The sequence below is a fragment of the Neovison vison genome, chromosome 2 (assembly GCF_020171115.1).
Source record: "Neovison vison isolate M4711 chromosome 2, ASM_NN_V1, whole genome shotgun sequence".
Classification (NCBI taxonomy): Eukaryota; Metazoa; Chordata; class Mammalia; order Carnivora; family Mustelidae; genus Neogale; species Neogale vison.
Window position 1 is genome coordinate 14,916,827 of NC_058092.1, and position 17,756 is coordinate 14,934,582.

General features: G+C 53.1%; 2 protein-coding genes across 6 annotated transcripts in view; both read right to left on the bottom strand.

Annotated features, from left to right (window-relative positions):
• Nucleotides 1-336: 336 nt before the first annotated feature.
• DDOST (dolichyl-diphosphooligosaccharide--protein glycosyltransferase non-catalytic subunit) lies at nucleotides 337-8,443 on the bottom strand. The gene is made up of 11 exons (XM_044237322.1): nucleotides 8,245-8,443; nucleotides 7,922-8,032; nucleotides 4,475-4,561; nucleotides 3,352-3,455; nucleotides 3,144-3,238; nucleotides 2,759-2,852; nucleotides 2,231-2,379; nucleotides 1,652-1,799; nucleotides 1,041-1,161; nucleotides 828-934; nucleotides 337-738 (listed from the first exon to the last, which is right to left on the bottom strand). The coding sequence occupies exons 1-11, from the start codon at nucleotides 8,396-8,398 to the stop codon at nucleotides 589-591; spliced, it is 1,320 nt and encodes a 439-aa protein (XP_044093257.1). The 5' UTR covers nucleotides 8,399-8,443; the 3' UTR covers nucleotides 337-588.
• A 1,542-nt stretch (nucleotides 8,444-9,985) lies between these two features.
• KIF17 (kinesin family member 17) overlaps nucleotides 9,986-17,756 on the bottom strand; it is a 40,928-nt gene continuing 33,157 nt past the window's right edge. For 2 of the 5 annotated variants that reach the window (XM_044237323.1, XM_044237328.1), the window contains 4 exons: nucleotides 14,264-14,522; nucleotides 13,253-13,323; nucleotides 11,980-12,100; nucleotides 9,986-10,945 (listed from right to left, as the gene is read on the bottom strand). In XM_044237323.1, coding sequence (XP_044093258.1) covers nucleotides 10,767-10,945; nucleotides 11,980-12,100; nucleotides 13,253-13,323; nucleotides 14,264-14,522 — 630 coding nt within the window. In that variant the 3' untranslated portion in view covers nucleotides 9,986-10,766. The remainder of the gene's footprint in view (nucleotides 10,946-11,979; nucleotides 12,101-13,252; nucleotides 13,324-14,263; nucleotides 14,523-17,756) is intronic. The other 3 variants (XM_044237327.1, XM_044237326.1, XM_044237325.1) reach the window with 3 other exon arrangements.

The following is a 17,756-nucleotide window of genomic DNA, read 5'->3' on the forward strand; positions in this document are numbered from 1 at the left end:
AACACATATTTGCTTTGAATTGAATATGTGGCTTTAAGAGTGATTCTTACACCCTAATAAAAGACAAGAAAATTCTGTGAGTAGAGATCAACAATGAGGAAGGGATTCCACATACAATTTTACATGTGCTTTTTAGAGATCCAACTACCGCCTAAAGCAAGATGAACATACACATCAGCTCGATAATCCTATTAGAAAGTCAAACACCTTGGTGTATTTAATTAACCATGTCCTCTCCCTCAAAGTTCTAGGATTTCATGCTTAAGGGAAATGCAGTCCTTGGTCAGCGACACAACTGAACCGCATCCCCACCACAGCAAAGCACACGGGCCAGAGTTGGAGGGCAATGTTTATCTTAGAAATGAGAGTAACCACATATGAAAAATACCACTTAGCACACATAAAAATCAGCCCCCACCCCCCACCCCTTGGTACTCGATGCTGCATTTCCCCCTGAGGTAAGGCTGAGCCACTGTCACAAGGCTTTTAAAAAACAAAACAAAACAAAAAAAACCACCATCATCCAGGAAGACCCAATCCTACGTAACTGCCATCCGCGCGTCTTAAGGAGTCCCCGGGCTCCGCCCCTCAGTCCGACTTCTCCTTCTCCTTCATGTGCAAGAAGACGGTGCTGAAGATGAACAGGCCCAGCATCATGGAGAAGGCGCTGGCGTAGTAGGGATAGGCCGAGGGGATGAAGCGCTCGTACTGCGTGTGCTGGAGTGGCCTCACGGACACCTACGACAGGGCAGAGGTGACAGGTCTGGGCCGCCCAGCAGCACAGGCGGGGCCACTGGAGCCAAAAAGGGGACCGTGAGGACACTCACCTGAGTGGAAGAGTGCAAGTGCGTGTAGCCTAGCCGGTTGTAATCCACCTTAAACTGGAACACTCCGTACACGTCCGGCAACTTGAACTGGACGCTGTATTTGCCACCTGGGGAAGATCCGAGACCGTAACCAGGAGCGGCTTCCTGCCTCACGAGAGCAGGCCACCGTGGGGCTGTGGGCCCGCAGCTTTCCCATGCACCGCTCCTACTTACCTTTCTTCTTCAAGAATGTCCTCACGAAAGGATCGATGCGGACAAACTCCAGCTGAATGTCATCCCCATCAAAGGGGACCCATCTGCCATCCGAGAGCTGCTCGATCACGATGCTGTACTCCTGAGACCGCAGGCTGGTCAGCGGGGGCCGCCACCCTGAGCTGCTCTGAACCGCTTGTCTGCCTGACCCGACTCCGGGGGAGCCCCACCCCCCACCCGGGACAGGAACTCCGAGCCACAGCTTGGCACAGGCCCATCCAAGTCTGCACCCAGACCCAGCTCGGCTCACAGGTGGGCCGGGCACTCTCGGGTCTTCCTGCTGCCACCTTCCCTACCCCTCTACATCCTCCAGACCCGACTCGAGCGAGTCCCGCTCCCAGCAGCGAGCACCCGGGGAAGCCGTCCCGCTCCTGCCCCTCCACGGCGAGCCCACGCCCCTTCAGACATCAGCTTATGTGCCAGGCGCTCTGCACCTACACAGACATTCTTAGGAATAGAGATGAATTTCCTCTTCCTTATTTAGGCCACTAAGGCCATCAGAGAAATGTTCAATAAAGACTTTCAAGTCAAAGCAACTTGGGCAAAACCCTCCTGCTCCAAGGTGCGCTTACCACGAGGTCGGTAACGGTGTAGGCATTGGGTGGGGCTGTCTCCCCCACTCGATGGTGGGACACAGGCCCCACGCGGAGGACCCCTTCCTCCTTGAACACCCAGCGGGACAGGGCCACAGCTAACTCATAGTTGCCCGTCTGGGAGTACCTGCAGAAGGGGAAATCGAGGCTAGAGCACCAGAACCGGCTTCTTCCCAGCGGTGCCTGATGGGTGAGACAGATCCCTATTCATCGAGATAAACCCTGGGGGCCGTGCATATCTAGGTATCCTGCCTGGAGCTCAATCTCACGATCCTGGGATCAAGACCTGAGCTGCACAAGAGCTGGCGCCCCGCTTCTCATGGCAAAGCTGTCAGGTGGTGGGGCTCTGGGGTCACCTGCACGATCAATACACATCGAAACATCGCCAGATAAGCCATTACTACTTGAAAAGTTTGTGGAGTGCCAACACCAATAACGGCAACAAAGTCAAGTCTTCAAATTATTTTAAAGTATCTGAAGATAGCTAGCCTCGGACACCCCTGTCGCTAAAAAGCTCCTTCTTTCCCAGCACCCCGGACCACAGCCCCCAGCACCGACCTCTGGGAGCCGGGCGCGGCCTTCTGCACTGCTGAGTTGAAGAAGGCGTCACTGAAGAAGTCCAGGGAGCCGCTGAAGATCACCCGGGCGTTGTTCCTGGCCTGGAGCCCGGCAATGAGCAGGGTGTTCTTCCCCACTGCATGGGGGTACTGGGAACAACAGGGGGCTGTCATCCAGGAGAGCTCGGGCAAAGGACAAGTGACTAGACCACAAACACCTGGGTCCTACCTGATGGTGGCACCTGAGGCCCCACTGCCTCTACCCCCTCGACTCCCCCCACGTCCACCAACCTCTCATTGCCCAGTCCCCACAGTGAGCTCTCCTGCTTTTTGGTTTTTTAAGAGCGAGAGAAGGGGGCACAGGGACAGGTTCCACATGCAGCATGGAGCCCAGCAAGGGCTCAATCTCACGATCCTGGGATCAAGACCTGAGCTGCACAAGAGCTGGCGCCCCGCTTCTCATTTTCAAATAAAGTGCTCTACCGCCAGCTCCAGGACTTAGAGGCCTCAAGGCGGCAAGGTCCCTGACCTGGGTGATAGGTTTATCCGGGAAGAAGGAGTAAGAGGTGGAAGAGCCCGTCAGGATGTCCAATACCAGGGGATTGTCAGGGTCGGCCACCATCCTGGGGAAGGAAAAGAGAACACTCGACACTGAGCCCAAGGACCGGGGGTCCCTAAGGGCTGTTTCTCCACAGGGATGAGTCCTGCTTTCTCAACAGCTGAACCCCTGCTACAACAGCAGCCCTCCTCCCACCGCAACAATGACGTCTGACTCTGCATTTCCGAAATTAATTTTGCGCACGTCCTCCAGGGAAAGGAATGCCCCCAAATCACCAAGTTTGGGTTAGTTTCCCAACAAAACAAAGCGGTCCTGTCCTTTCCAGGGTTCTAGCACCCTATGCCTTCTCACTCACCCGACCCCTCGAAAGAGGATGGGGTTCAGAGATGATCTCCCGACAATGGTTGGGGCCTTCAACAGGTTCTCAGGGTCAGCCACAATGAGCGTATGCTGCAGCGGCAGAGGGAAAGACGAGGGTCAGGAAGAGGGGCCCCCACACCAAGGACTCCCTCCCGACCTCCTCTCGGTTTCCCAGCTTAACTCTGCTCTAAGGGCCTGATTACCTGGCCAAGGTCTGAGATGTCATAGTTGTGATGGTCAATGACAGCCGTTTTCTCCTCGTCGAACTCAATCCCACACTCACTGCCCAGCTCTCGAAGAGGATCACCTGCACAGACCCAAGAAATGCCTGGCTCAACCCTTAGAGGTGCACCCTGGGCCAAGCAGTGTCGCTTGCCCTGGCATCCTGGTGACTCACTCATCCCAGTCATCCCAGAGCCCTGCAGCTTCCCCGGGCTGAGGTCAGCCCCAGCTGGACCACAGGACACAGCATGGCACTCTGCCTGCGGGGGTCAGAACCCGAACGGGTAACACAACCAACCACCTGGCTGCCTCCACCCCCAACACACAGAAGCCCCTGCTGGGGCAAAGCAGGTACCTCAAACAGACGTGACCTGGATGAGGCTGGCCTCACAGAACTTCTCTCCTCCTTGTCACTCCCAAGGACAAGGCTCATGCCCCCCCCCATTCCCATCTTAAGCCCACCCAGTATGCTTGTAAACATCTGGCAATGCTGGGGCCCCTGGGTGGCTCAGTCGGTTAAGCATCTGCCTTTGACTCAGGTCATGGTCTCGAGCACCAAATCAGGCTTCCTGCTCAGCAGGGAGTCTGCTTCTCCCTCTCTGTCCCCCTACTCCTATGCTCTCTCTTTCTCTCGAATAAAATCTTTAAAAAATAGCAATAATAAACATCTGTCAATGCTGAGAAAAATGAACCAAGGCTGGCCAGGTGCCTGCTGAAGCCGAGTAATAACGCATGCAGGCTTCAGGATGCCGCTCTCCCTACTGCCAGGTATCTTCGAAATTTTCCAAAACAGGAAACAAAAAAATAATCTACCAAAATGCTCTGAGGTCTGCCTAAGGAGCACCGACTTGTCATCTTTTTGTAAGGGAAGTCCCACCAACATGAACAAAAACAAAACAAAGGGAAAAAACGGGGCCCCCAGCCCTTAAGAGGCCCAACATCTCTGGTCACAGGAGCACAGGAGGAACTGAATGGCTCTGGAGTTCCTATACTCACTGCTCAGCCCACCCAGTGAGCACCAATCTGGCAGCTTCCATTTGTAAAACTCGCCAAGCTTCCCAGAGAAATGAGGGAAAGCACTAGACCTTCCCAACTCAGACTTACCAATGTCTGAGCTAGCAGCCACCAGGACACTGCCTCCACCGTCGATAAAGGTACTGATAGTCTCCACATTGATGTTGCCTCCGAAATCTGAAAGAAGCACCAGACTGAGCGAGCCAGAGTACTCCTCGGACATGTGGGCGGGGAGGCTGGACCGCCGACCAGCCACGATCCATCCCAGCCTCTGTGGCCCACAACGAGATGGTCATTTACCATATATGCCTGTTTCCCAGAACTGAAGATCTTAAAGGAATGACTTGAATTCATAAGCTTTTAACTTTGAGAAGTTTAAATGACAGAGTCAAACACCTACCAATTATAGTTGTCAAGTTAGTTATGCACATTTCAAATCACATATAAAATATATGTTCAGAAAAGTTGCATTTTCCCACTCAACATGTCATGATACAACTTCATTCAAACTCACCACCTGCGCCTTTCACATCAGTATCTCTGTCATCACTGGAGTGACTTCCGGCTGACAGTCCTCTAGAACCCATCAATTTCACTTCCATCTAAATTGTCTTAGAATGAGCACTTCTAAATGCGGATGATGCGGTCACTTGACACTAGTACTCATTTGCCAACATGTGTAACTTTTCCCCCTATTAAACCGATGATTTAGATCCACAAGAGCTATAACAGAACCACTCCGTAGACTGCTTTTATTAAAGTGATCCCCAAAAAGGCACATTAACTTCCAACCTTTGTACTTATGAGATGGAATCTTTCTTTGGTCAGTCACTCCTGGTCAGGGGACTGCCAAGAGCACCCAGAACCAGATCAAGAGTCTTCCCCAAAGTACAACCTGATGTTCAACATAAAGTAATGGAGGGAGTGCTTAGGAATTCACTTAGTCATTACAACAACATTATTTCTTTTCTGCAGAAAGAACAGGACAGTGGGAAAGAGTGGGAGCTACATATATAGGATATCCGGGAAGACCCAGGGCAAGTAGCATCTGAGGTCTGAGAGTGGCCCAGGCAGCATGGGGGGGCATCGAGAATGACAGGTGTGGGGTTCCCGAGGCAGGTGAGCCTGTCCCAGCAAGGAGCCCAGTGTGGCTCAGCTGGAGTGTGAAGGGGCAAGCAGAAGCAGGTGAGGCCACGCTGAAGCGGGAAGGGCAGCTCACGGGGCTCTACAGGCCCCTGTGAGGTTGGCAATGAGGAGGAGCCACTGGCGGCTCTTGAACACGGACACCAACATGACCTTTTTATTTCTAAAGGACGATTCTGGCAGCTGGGTGGAGAATCGGGTACGGGGACTAGAATGGAAGCAGAGCAGTGGGTTAGGAGGCCACTGTGATAATCCAGGCAGTGAAGAGAGAAGGGTAGGGAGGGAAGGAAGAGAGGAGGAGGAGGAAGACAGGAGGGAAACAGGAGGGGGGCCTCACTCCTATTCTGAAGGTAAAGTCAGCAAGGTCTGTTATGGACCAGATACAGGGTATGAGAGAGAGGGGGGCACTAAGGACAACCCCAAGATTTCCAGATCAAGCAAGTGCTGTGCACTGAGACTGGATAGAGAAGTCTGTCCATTACGCATCCATTATGAGTCCGTAATATGACTATGTACAGATACAACTATGAGAATGGCCTTCTGAGGGGTCATTTTCAGGAAAAAAAAAAAAAAAAAAAAGCAGTTTACCTTACCTTCAGGCACTGACAGAACATTCTGTACCTACAACTTCACCTCTTCTACTACATTCAGAAAGCCCTCTATCCCCCCTACTACAGACAGGCCAGGCAGGGTCGGAAAATTCAAAAGCAGCTCCAGGCACAGTGGACAGTGTGGTTCCCGGCCAGGGGCAATTCTGCCCTACGAGCAATGTCCGGAGGTGGCTACTGCCATCTAGTGCGACAGGCTCAGAATGCTGCTACACATCTTACAGTGCCCAAGACCGCCCCCTACAACAGCGTTATCCAGTCCCAAATGTCCAGAAGCACCACTGTTGAGAAATCTTTGTACAGTGGCAAGAATCCAGGCTGTGAGATGGAGCTAACTGGGCTTGAATCTAGGACACCTCTCCACCTTTCTGTAGTCTTTCCAGGTACGAAGGATGTGCTAAAGGATCATTCTTCTATGCCAGCACTGCATGTGACTAGGGAGCTTCCTAATCCCAAAGTCAGGGAGGAACCCAGGGGGATGGAGAAGGAAGCCAGGCCAGGGTTCTCACACCTGAGGGAGCTAACTAGTCACAGCACCACAGAGCCAAGGCCAAGTTCTTACCCTAAACTGCCGCCAGCACATATGTCTTCTCCCCAGGAGTGCCCATGCAGCTTTCCTGTAGCATGCGGGACTTACTGTGCTAGGCGCAGAAAAAGTACAACAGTGATGTGGGGCAGAGCTTTAAACACTGAATCTCGGAGAGACCTTCTTCCCTCTCCATTGATTTTTCAAGCTTGCCCCATCAAAGAGAATGTCTTAGTTTGATACTGATCTTAACATTTCTCTAATGTTTGCTAGCCTCCTTTATGTGGAAGTCCCAGACTCCGTGCCTTCAGCAGGCAACAGAAGCTGGCTAGAACTTAACAGCGCTTACTCTATTTATAGTTAGGTTTTAGTGAAAAGAAGTGATGATACCAGCTTTCCATTTTTAGTGGAGATACTGGGTTCATCACTGGTTTCCTTTTAAAATGCTGTTAGAGTTTTGTTGTTTCTTTTTTTCCTTTTTTTAAAGGGATCAATTTAAAGAAACATTAAGTATTAATGGGTGATGTGGAATACAGTAAAAATCAGGAAGGAGGTACAGAAATGACTAAGATTTGAGAAACACTGTTTAGCTTCTCTGACATTCCCAAAGCAAGAGCCTAGCTTGGCCTTCCCCCAGCCCTTCTCACCTACAGCTCGCTCCCTTCTCGGTGACATTCCCATCCACCTGGGCACAACCTGTAAGCTGTCACAGGAATGCTGACGTATCAATTGGATAAGTCAGTGAAGACATTCATTCTGTTCAACAACCAGCTCTCTGCTAGGCCCTGGACATACCCATCCAGTCTCCAGTAGGGGGCTGGGCTAAATTATGGCTAATGTTCTAGCCATCAGAAACCGAATCCATCTCAATTCTTACCATCAATTATCACAATGCCTCTACAGGCAAACTATTTAATAACATGCCATTTTCTCTCCCCACAGAAGCCAACCCAAGCAGGGGCACTCTCTGTTCTTTCCCACCAGACCCTTGATAGAGAAAACCCCCTTCTCTCAGGGTAGCAGGGCCTGCACTTCCACCGTCTGTGCAACACCTGAGCCCACAACCCTCAGGTGTGTCTTTTAGAAAGGAGACATTCCAGGCCCAGGTCAGAAGTGAACATTTTCCTCTTCCCCGGTAGCAGCAGTGTCCAGGGCTGGTGACCCATGCCATGACCCAGAAAATGCACAAGATCCAGAAGAAAAAGATCAATCAATCGTGGGCCTTGAATCCCAGTTCTGGGAGCGATGTGCAGCACTTACCTTCTACCGAGGGGGAGAAGATGATGAGATTGTCGTAGAGGAACTCCCCGTACTTAATGAGGGACAGGCTCGGGTCATCTGCGGTCTTGAATGTGAGTTCAAAGGCCCTGTCTGGACGAGAAGAACAGGGAGCTGAGGCAGACGGGGCGCCAGGGAAAAGCACCGCTGCAGAGACCTCGACCGCCCCCCGCGAGCGAGAGGCTAGAGTGGACAGCCTCTTCGTGGAAAATCGGAAGGAGGGAGGGAGGGTAGTCGCTGCCCTGGGGCTCGGGAGCTTTTCCAACCCGACTTTCCCCCACTGCCCCCTCGGGCCCCGGTCTCACCCTTCAGGCTTCGGAAGAAAAGCGAGTGCGTCTCCCGCAGGTTGAGGTTGTCCAGCAGCACTAAGGTGCGAGGACCGCTGGCGCAGGCCGGACCAAGCAAGGGCAGCAGCAGCCACAGGAGAGACCAAGCGCGGGCCGCGGCGCCGGGCTCCATCTTCTTCCTTCTGCCAAGAACCCAAGCACCTGGGCACCGGAAGTGCCCCGTCTAGGCTGCCCAATCGCAGCTCGCAGTCTTGGAGTAACACCCGGAAGTGATCTGGGTACTCCGCGGCCCGGCAGCCGGGGCCGCCGCCGGGACGGAGATGATGGGGGAGCATCACCGGAAGTGCCCCGGTTGGGGGCGGAGTCTCTGAACCCTATTGGCGGAAGGGGCGAGAGGTCCCGCCTCCTCAAAGGAAAAGGTTCAATCCTAGAAAGACAGCTCCGCAGCCGCAGCCAGTCAACAAGGCCGAGCGCCTGTAGGCTCCGCCCAGGCCGGACTCCTGCCGGGACCCCAGATCCCGAGTCTTCATCAGACCTGCCCGTCCCTCTTGGCACCTGGGGCGGTGGTGGCCGCCAGGGAGCACCTCCTCGGTTAGGGTTAGGCTGGAAATAGAAACGACGGCGAGGCCCAGCTCTCCCACTCACCTGCGGCCTTTGGAAAAAGCCTGGGCTCGTGGGAGCTGGAGGACAGGTTTGAAGCACCCGGTGCAGAGTGAGACTGAGCATCGGCCCCACCACGGGTCTGAGGAAAAGCTGCCGCAATCAGTTTTAAGATTTCGGTGACTCTCTGGTCCCAACCACAATCCCGGAGCAAATGGTGAAGGTAATCGCGGAGAGAGGAGGTAGCTGTTCTGACCTTTCACACTGGTCTTCGAAGCGCAAAAGTCAAAATCTCCCTCCATCCTTCTCCTTAACTGATTCTACCTCCTCTCCGTCTCCACTGGCTCCACTGTGAGTTCAGCCTCACCCTCGCCGGGGGCCCCAGTCCAGCAGTCCCGCCCTCCTGCGTATGATCCCACATCGGTCCCCCTGGAACTCAGACCCAGTGATGCCATTTGGCGGCTTAGGAGTCTGCCACAGCTCAGGGACACCCAAGACTCCTCACTCAGGTCTCTCTCGAAGCTGATCTTGGCAGCCACATCCTCCTCTTAGCCCTGCTCAGGGCTTCCCTGCTGCAGGGCTCCAACCTTGAACACTCTCTCCACCTCCTGCCTTTGCTCATGCCCCCCCCCATTCCCATCTTAAGCCCCCCAGGATCTTCTCCATCCTTTATGAGCCCTACCCTTCACAAGGGCACTCTGTTCCCCATAAACACCCGATCTTTCTTCTTCTTAACACAGGTACTACAGCCTGCCTGCAGTTAGACTGATCCCCAGGGCGTGAGCTTGGCCCAGGCATGTGGCTTTTGGGATCCACCCCAGTAATTAATGCAAAATGCAGAGAACAAACAAGGGGGACTAATACGGGGCACCTGCTACGTGCTGGGAACATCACTTAACTCTCATTGAACCTTCACAATACCCCTAGGAGGCAGCTGTTTCCCTCTCACAGATGGAGCCCAGGATGAAATGAGTCTCTTCAACCAAAGGCCAGGCCTTTTCCCTCAGATGGTGGGGCCCTCCTGCAGGGCAGGCCTGGGATACGAAGGGCAAGGGGAGGGCTGTGCCCTCAGTAGCCGGGATGACCTGGCCTCATTCCTGGCCACTTCAGTGCACCCAGTTCCAGCACAGCCCCTGAGGACACACCCCTGGCCTTTTTCTGGGTTTCAGCAAGACACAATCTTTATTGTCCAAAACAAGGGATCTGCTTTTCTTACTCAGATCTTTGGAGAATTGAATGAGGTGCTCGCCCCAGAAAAATGCACTTGTACTCATGAGTGTGGGGAGTTGCGGAAACCCCACAGCCCATTTTTAAAGGCATCAGGTAGTTAAGAAACACCGCTCCAAAAAGCGCTTCCCCGTGAAGGCCAGGCAGCCGTGGCAGGAGGGGCCCCATTGACACTGTCCGAGGACTGGGGAAGGGAGCTCATCGGGAAAAGGCAGTTTATTGGGGCAGCCTCATGTGGGGAAGCCTCCTCTAGGCCACAGAGCAGCTGGGTGTGAGCTCCAGGACTCCTGTGCCCACGCCATCCAGCTTCCTGGCCTGGTAGACAGAGGCATGATGGTCTATCACCGAGATGCTGTCCTTGATCAACACGGAAGTTGCTGCCCACTCTGTCGGTGCTGCTGGTGAACGCCGTGAGGTTTCTGAGCCCATCGAGGCACAGAGTAACGGAATGGGGGTGGGGGGCACGTGCGGTGGGCTGTGGCAGGTGAGCAGATAGAACACTGGTGTGGCGTGGAGAGCCAGAGCGCACCTCCGCAAGGATGGGTAACAGGGAAGGGAAAGCCTCTTCGCAGGGCAAGGACCCCTCTCGAGCATCCGGACACCGTGGGGGCAGTGGGGAGGAGGCCTGGCTGGGGCTGCCCTGGTGGGGGTGAGGGGGGCGGCCTGGCAGTCTCACGGATGCCCCAAGGCAGGGCAGCAGCAGGAGGCCGTGTTCACAGAGGCTCACTGCCAAAGCTGCTTTTGCTTTTCTTACGCTTGGCCTTGGAAAAGGGAATGTCGAGGGACTCGAGGCGGAAGGGCCGGGGCTGGGGCATTTCGGGGGCCTGGGTAGGCGACATGGCAGAGGTGTTGCTGAGTGGGGAGCCGAGGCCAGGGGGCGAGCTGTGATGCGCTGTGGAGAAGGGGACAGAGAAGCCAGTGAGCCAGGGGGCACGGGGATGGGGAGCCCACCTCACCCCGCCCAGTTGAAGGTCTGGGCCAGGAGCTCGGAGTTCTAGAGACTCAGACTCAGGCAGCCCAGGATCTTGAGCCAGACAGGCCTGCACTCAGGGCCCAGCTGCGTCCAAGTGTGACCTCGGGGCGCAGGGCCTCAGTTTCCTCTGCAACATGGGCACAGTGCCGGGTCCTCATTTGTGTCCTGTGCTGTTTTTCCCTCCTGATTCTCAGCTCTACTGAACTCTGCCTCCTCAACAGTCTCAACGTAGAACGGAGATTTGCTTTTTGTGGCTATTAGAAGCTTTGTGGCCTTTGATTTTGCTTTTAGAGATGGAAGAACGTGGGGCACCTGGGTGGCTCAGTTAAGCATCCAGCTCTTAACTTGGTTTTGGCTCAAGTCATGATCTCAGGGTTGTGAGATCGAGCCAGCGTCAGGCTCCTCAGTGGAGAGTCTGCCTAAGACTCTCCCTCTCCCCTGTGCTCTCATGCTCTCTCTCAAATAAATACATAAATACAATCTTGAAAACAGAAATGGAAGAACAAAGTGACTTTCAATTCTTGCTTTTAAAAGTGTTTCACTTCTGTGGCCCTGTCTGCCCCCTTTGGCTCCGTGGGAGAAAGCCACACTACTGACAGGACCCCAGCGGTGTGTCGCAGGCCTCCTGTGCTCCGGGGAGGCAGAGGAACCAAACACGGCCGCTCTGTGCCAGGAGAGGAAGGGGGACAGGGAGAGGGAGTCTGGGCACGGGACACACACACCGTGTGCCAGGCTCTGGGCTGGGCCGCTCCCCCACCTCATCTCACCTAACCCTGGGAGGCAGGCATGCCCCCTCGGTGTACAGCTGGGGAAACTGAGGCTCAGGGATGAGAAGGGGTTTTTACCCTGGACCTGACTCCAATCCACCCATCACGTCTGTCCCAGCTGGCAGAAGGCCGGGCAGGGCTCTCCCTGGGAGCGGCGGCAGGACAGGAGGTGGGCGGGGCTCTCACCGAGGCTCTTCATGGGATCCGTGCTGAGGATCTGGCTGGCTCGCTTGGACCGGAAGTAGTTACTGGCAATGTTCTCACTGTCGCTCCGACTGAGCATCAGCCTGTAGCGGTCTTCTTCCTGCTGGATTCCACGTTCTCGTGGGGCAGCGCCCTTTGTTTCTACAGTCCTCCCCTCTGCAAGCCTGCTGGGGTGGGGGCCGCCCGGAGCCTCCCGGCCCACTCTCCGGGCCCCACTAGAGACCCCAGACTCCTGCGGTGGGATCCGGGCAGCTCGGGAGAGTCACAGCTCCCGCCAAGCCGATGCCGCCCGCCTTCCTTGGGATAGGAAGTGTCTTGTTCTCCAGTACCACATAGCCCAAACCCACCACGACATATTCACAGACTAGGAATGCCCCACGGGCACCATCAAGGTCATTACAACTGGAGCCCCCATCTTTCATCCCCAAAGACTATGATTTGTCACCACTATAACAGACTCTGCGTCAGCCTGACTCTCCCTTCAGGGCTACCCTTCTCTCCCTCAACATGGTCCTGGTGAGGCGACCGTTCTCTGTGCCCGAACACCACCACGCCCTCTCGCCCACGCCCGGCTGCACAACTGGGCATGTGACCAGCCCGAACCAGTTACAGAAATATACATCTTCCGGACATAAGTCCCTGGTCCAAGAGCAGGCCGCCTGACCCAGACACAGCTGATCAGAATCTTTCCACAAGGGCTGCTTGGAGATGTGGTAAGAGACTGGGTCTCTTCCTCTTGGATCCCCATCTTTCCTGCCGCGCAGAGAAAGCCTGCCTGAGTCGAAGCTGGCACCGCCAGGGAAGTGGAACCGAGAGGTAGAGAAGCGCACAGAAAGACGGCGTGCTCTACAGGAAGGTTTCCTGACCTCCGCTGTTGTAATACGAAACATGGGAGATGGGAGAACCGAGTGACTCTGGAAGCCCAGTTACTGTTTTGTGGGCCCTTGAGGGCCCTTTGGTTGGAGGATCCCAGCGAGGGCCCAGGGAACCAGAATGTACAGCCTGGCCTCTGCGACTGAAGACGAAGCTTCGGTCCTTGGTCAGCGGGATGGGCTACCTCGCACCGAATGACGGCCAGAGCAGGGGAGGGTCCAACAGAGGGACCAGAAAAGATTGCCTCCTGCGCTGACCCTCAGGCGGGAGGAAGTTAGAAGCCCAGGGCCCTATAGGGAGGCTGACCCGCAAGGACCCCTTCCCCATCACCCCCACCCCACGCCAGCTCCCCACGCCTCACTCCCTCCCCCATAGGCCTTACCGTGCCCGGTTCACCATTGTCTGCTGTGGAGGCTTTGCGGACTGCCTTGTTCTGTGGCCCTGTTGGAACTGCTATGAGAAACACAAGCTGAAGTCACTGCTGCCTGGTCCCCAGTCCGCGGGCCAGAGGGCCAGGGTGGGCAGCACTCGCCCAAGCTCGCAAGGCCTGGAGCGGGGGGAGCACACTGCCCAGGCCACAAGATGACTTCGGGAAACATACCAGGAGGGCTCAGATGCCAAAGCAGCCATGCTCCTGCTTCCCACAACCCAGCGCGCAGGAGAAACCCTGCTGACAGATGCCGGCGCTTGGGAAATGACTCAGAGACTGAACAAACATTCTCTGATGGGGGAGGGGGGTGCTCCTAGCTGAGAGAGGCTGGAGACAGACCTTCGAGACCACCTTCCCCAGCCCCTTCTTTGTGAGGATCCAGGACCAAGGCCCAGAGAGAAACAGTGACCTTCATAAGGTCACACGGAAATCAGGGCCAAATGCAGAAGGTGAACCCGTTTCTATCCCTGGTCCTGGGCCTCGCGGCTCTGATGGGACCCTGGTTCAGTCACTTCTCTGAGGTTCCAGCTCCTTAGATGTCCAACAGGAGCTATCATCTTTGCCCTCCCCCCGAGTGTTGGGGGAGCTAATGAGTGAAGATCGCGACAGTACCAAAGGTAGCACGTACTTGCCTCGGGCTGGCCATGGCGCTAAGGGCGTCACACACATGAACACAGGCCAAGCCACCCAGCGATCTTTACAGAAGGTGCCTGAGGACACTCAGAGGACACTGAGTCCCAAAGAGGCCACACAGAGGAGCAGTGGAGCACGAATTCCAGCCCACATCTGTCTGACTCCAGAGCACACCTCTTCTCTCCCGGGTCCCCACCGTCTTGGAGCCCCAGGGTCCCCTGTGGCTGCTGCACCCACAGCCAGCAAGCCCAGGGCCCCGGCTCCGGCGGGTCAGCCCACAGGAGGGCACGCTGCGCGGAGGAGGGCCGAGGGGACAGCCAAGCACCTGACCTACTGGGAGGCTGGTTTTTAGGATGATGGGCTCAGGGATCTTCCAGAAGCCGTTGTCCTCGTCCCAGCAGGCCTCACGCCTTATCTTCTCCAGGTTGCTGTAGTTACAGTCCCGGCGGATAAGGGGCTGCACCTGCTCCAGGAGCTGCTGGAAGAGCATGGAGTCGCGCTCCTGCCGGCGGATGGTGGCCAAGTAATCGATCTTCTCCAGCTGGAACTCTGACTGCAGGTCTTTGATCTCCACCTCTGCTGCCCGGAGCTGAAAGCAAGGGGTCGGGGTGGGGGGGGTGGCAAGTGTTGAGCAGGGAAGACACCGAGCCATGTTGCCATCTGCTCACCTGCAGCACCCACGGCCTGCGCCTCTAGCCGCCCACTTGCCATCCGGGCACTGACCCGCCCATCCACCCACGTCCACCGCCCATCTGTCCACTGGCACTAAATGAGCACCTACTGTGTCCACAGCCCTGCAGGAAACAGGAAAAGGATTCACTCCTCAGCAGCCCCTGCCGGCCCCCGGGATGATCCCGCACAAACACATTTTATCCAGGAGCCTCCGAGAAAGTGCCACACATACCACTGGGGTTACCATGTCCTAAAAGGTCAGAAGGTTATACAAATCCTTTTCCTGGGGGGAGTGAAGGCATAAACTCTCAGCCTCAGCAGTGATGGCTCTCCCATGACCACGGCCAAGTTATGATGTGACAGACATCGGACTTAAGAGGCAGAGCCACCCCGATTTGACCATGGATTCCAGACTTTTGTGATCTCCTGCCCGGGGCTGCCTGAATGGAGATTCCCCCCAAGCACAGGTGACTCCCAGCTGCAGCCGTAACCCTGCTGTCCCTGAGCCCCAAGACTCCTGGGTGCACAGTCTGTTTCCTCAAAGAGCAGGTGCAGTTTGGTTAGTAAAGAAGGATGTTTTCAGTTCATCACATGTAACCAGGCAAGAATGGACACCACCTGGTAGGACACAGGTGGGGAATTAATAATGCTCCATTCCTTAAGCTGGATGGTGGATACGTGGTATTAAGGGTAAAAACTTTATATACTTTTGTACATCTGGAAAGATCTGGAATCCTTCACAGTGATTTTTGTAACAGATTTATTGAGATAGAATTCTCACGTCCTACAACTCACCCATTTAACATGTACAAGTCAATGGTTTCTAGTATATTCCCAGTAGTGCAGCCATCAGCATGGTCAGGTTTAGAACACCTCATGATCCAGAAAAGAACCCCACCCCCACAGGTACTCATCCTCTGCTTCTCCCCAACCCCCAGCCCTACGCAACCACCAATCCACTTTGTCTCTCTAGATTTGCTTATTCCAGAAATTTCATATCAAAGTAATATACAATATACGATCTTCTGCATGTGGCTTCTTGCACTTAACACTGTTTTCAAGGCTCATCCCTGTTGGAGCATGTGTCAGGACTTCCTTTTCTTTTTTTTAAAGATTTACTTATTTATTTGAGAGAGACAGAGTGGGGGAGGGGCAGAGTGAGAAAGAGACTCTCAAGCAGATGCCCCGCAGAGCACAGAGCCCGAAGCGGGGCTCTATCTCACGACCCTGAGATCACAACCTGAGCTGAAACCAAGAGTCGGATGCTTCAATGCAGAGCCACCCAGGAGCCCCAGGATTTCATTCCTTTTTACTGCCCAATAATATTCCATCATGTGGCTATACCACATTGTATTTTCCCATTCATGATTGTTTCTACTTTGAGGTTAGAATGAATATTGCTGCTATGAACATTCATGGACAAGTCTTTCTGTGGCCATATTTTCATTTCTCTTGCTTGTAACTGCTGGGTCACAGGGTAACACTATGTTCAACCAACTAAGGAAATGCCGGACGATTTTCCAAAGCAGCTGCACCATTTTACATTCCCACCAGCAATGTATGAGGACGGTCATTTCTCCACCTCCTTGCCGACGTCTGTTACTACCTGTTTCATTACAGCTAACCCCTGTGGGTGTGAGAGGGTAGCTCTACACCATAGATGGTAGTTTTGTATTGGAGATTTGCGTTTCCCTGGTGGCTAATGACATTCAGCACCGAGTTTCTTGTGTTTATTGCCCATCTATTTATCTTCTTTGGAAAAATGCCTGTTCAGATCCTTTGCCCATTTCTAAATTGGATTATTTGTCTTTTTATTCTTGAGTTGTAAGCGTTCTTTATATATTCTGGATATAAGCACCTTATTGTGATATATTATTTGTAAATATTTTCTCTCATTCTATGGGCTGCATTTTCTCTTTCATGATAGTATCCTTTGAAGCACAAAAGTTTTAATTTTGATTAAGTCCAATGTATCTATTTTTTCCCCTTGTTGTTTGTGCTTTGGTATCATACCTAAGAAAGCAATGTCTAATTTATTTTTTAAAAGATTTTATTTATTTACTTGACAGTGAGGGAGAGTGAGAGAAAGAGCAAGAGAGAGAGAGAGAGCGCACGCATGCACAGAGGGAAAGGGAGAAGCGGACTCCCCACTGAGCAGGAAGTCTGACTCAGGGCTCCATCCCAGGACCCTGGGATCATGACCTGAGGCAAAGGCAGCTGCTTAACAGACTGAGGCACCCAGGTGCCCCAGCAGTGTCAAATTTAAGGTAACAAAGATTTACACTTTTTTTTTTAAGATTTTATTTATTTATTTGACAGAGAGAGATCACAAGTAGGCAGAGAGGCAGGCAGAGAGAGAGAGAGGGAAGCAGGCTCCCTGCTGAGCAGAGAGCCCGATGTGGGACTTGATCCCAGGACCCTGAGATCATGACCTGAGCCGAAGGCAGCGGCTTAACCCACTGAGCCACCCAGGCGCCCAAAGATTTACACTTTTGAGTTTTATAGTTTTAGCTCTTCCATTTAGTTTCTTGATCCATTTTTTAATTAATCTGTATATATGGTGTGAGGTTGGGGTCCAACATCATTCTTTGCCCTGTGGGAATCTAGTTGTCCCAGCACAAATTGTTGAAAAGACTGTAATTTCTTCACTGAATAATCTTGGCACCCTTGTCAAAAATCAACTGACTATAAATACAAAGTTTATTTCATTCCATTGATCTATATGCCTGTCTTCATACCAGTACCACACAGTCTGGATTACTGTAAATGTGTAGTATGTTTTGAAATAAAGAAGTGTGAGTCCTCCAACTTTGTTCTTTTCAAGATTGTTTTGACTATTCTGTCTCTTGAATTTCTATATGCACTTTAGGGTCAGCATGTCAATCATTGTAAAGAAGTCATTTGGGACTTTGATAGTGATTGCCTTGAGTCTGTAGAACAGTTTGAAGAGTATTCCCATCTAATCATTATTAAGTCTTCCAATCCATGAACATGGGGTCTTTCCATTTATTTAGGTATTCTTAATTTCTTTCAACAAGGTTTTATAGTTTGGGAATATAAGCTTTATACTTCTTTTGTTAAATTTATTCCTAAGTATTTTATTCTTTATTGATGTATTGTAAATGAAAACTTTTTAAACATTTATTCTTTT

What these genes read in the sequence shown, in the direction of transcription:
- DDOST (XM_044237322.1), bottom strand. Translation starts at nt 8,398, where the DNA reads ATGGAGCCCGGCGCCGCGGCCCGCGCTTGGTCTCTCCTGTGGCTGCTG. An exon ending in TTTCTTCCGAAGCCTGAAGG is followed by an intron (nt 8,033 to 8,244) that starts GTGAGACCGGGG and finishes CTTCTCGTCCAG; the next exon opens with ACAGGGCCTTTGAACTCACA. An exon ending in ACATCTCAGACCTTGGCCAG is followed by an intron (nt 3,239 to 3,351) that starts GTAATCAGGCCC and finishes CTGCCGCTGCAG; the next exon opens with CATACGCTCATTGTGGCTGA.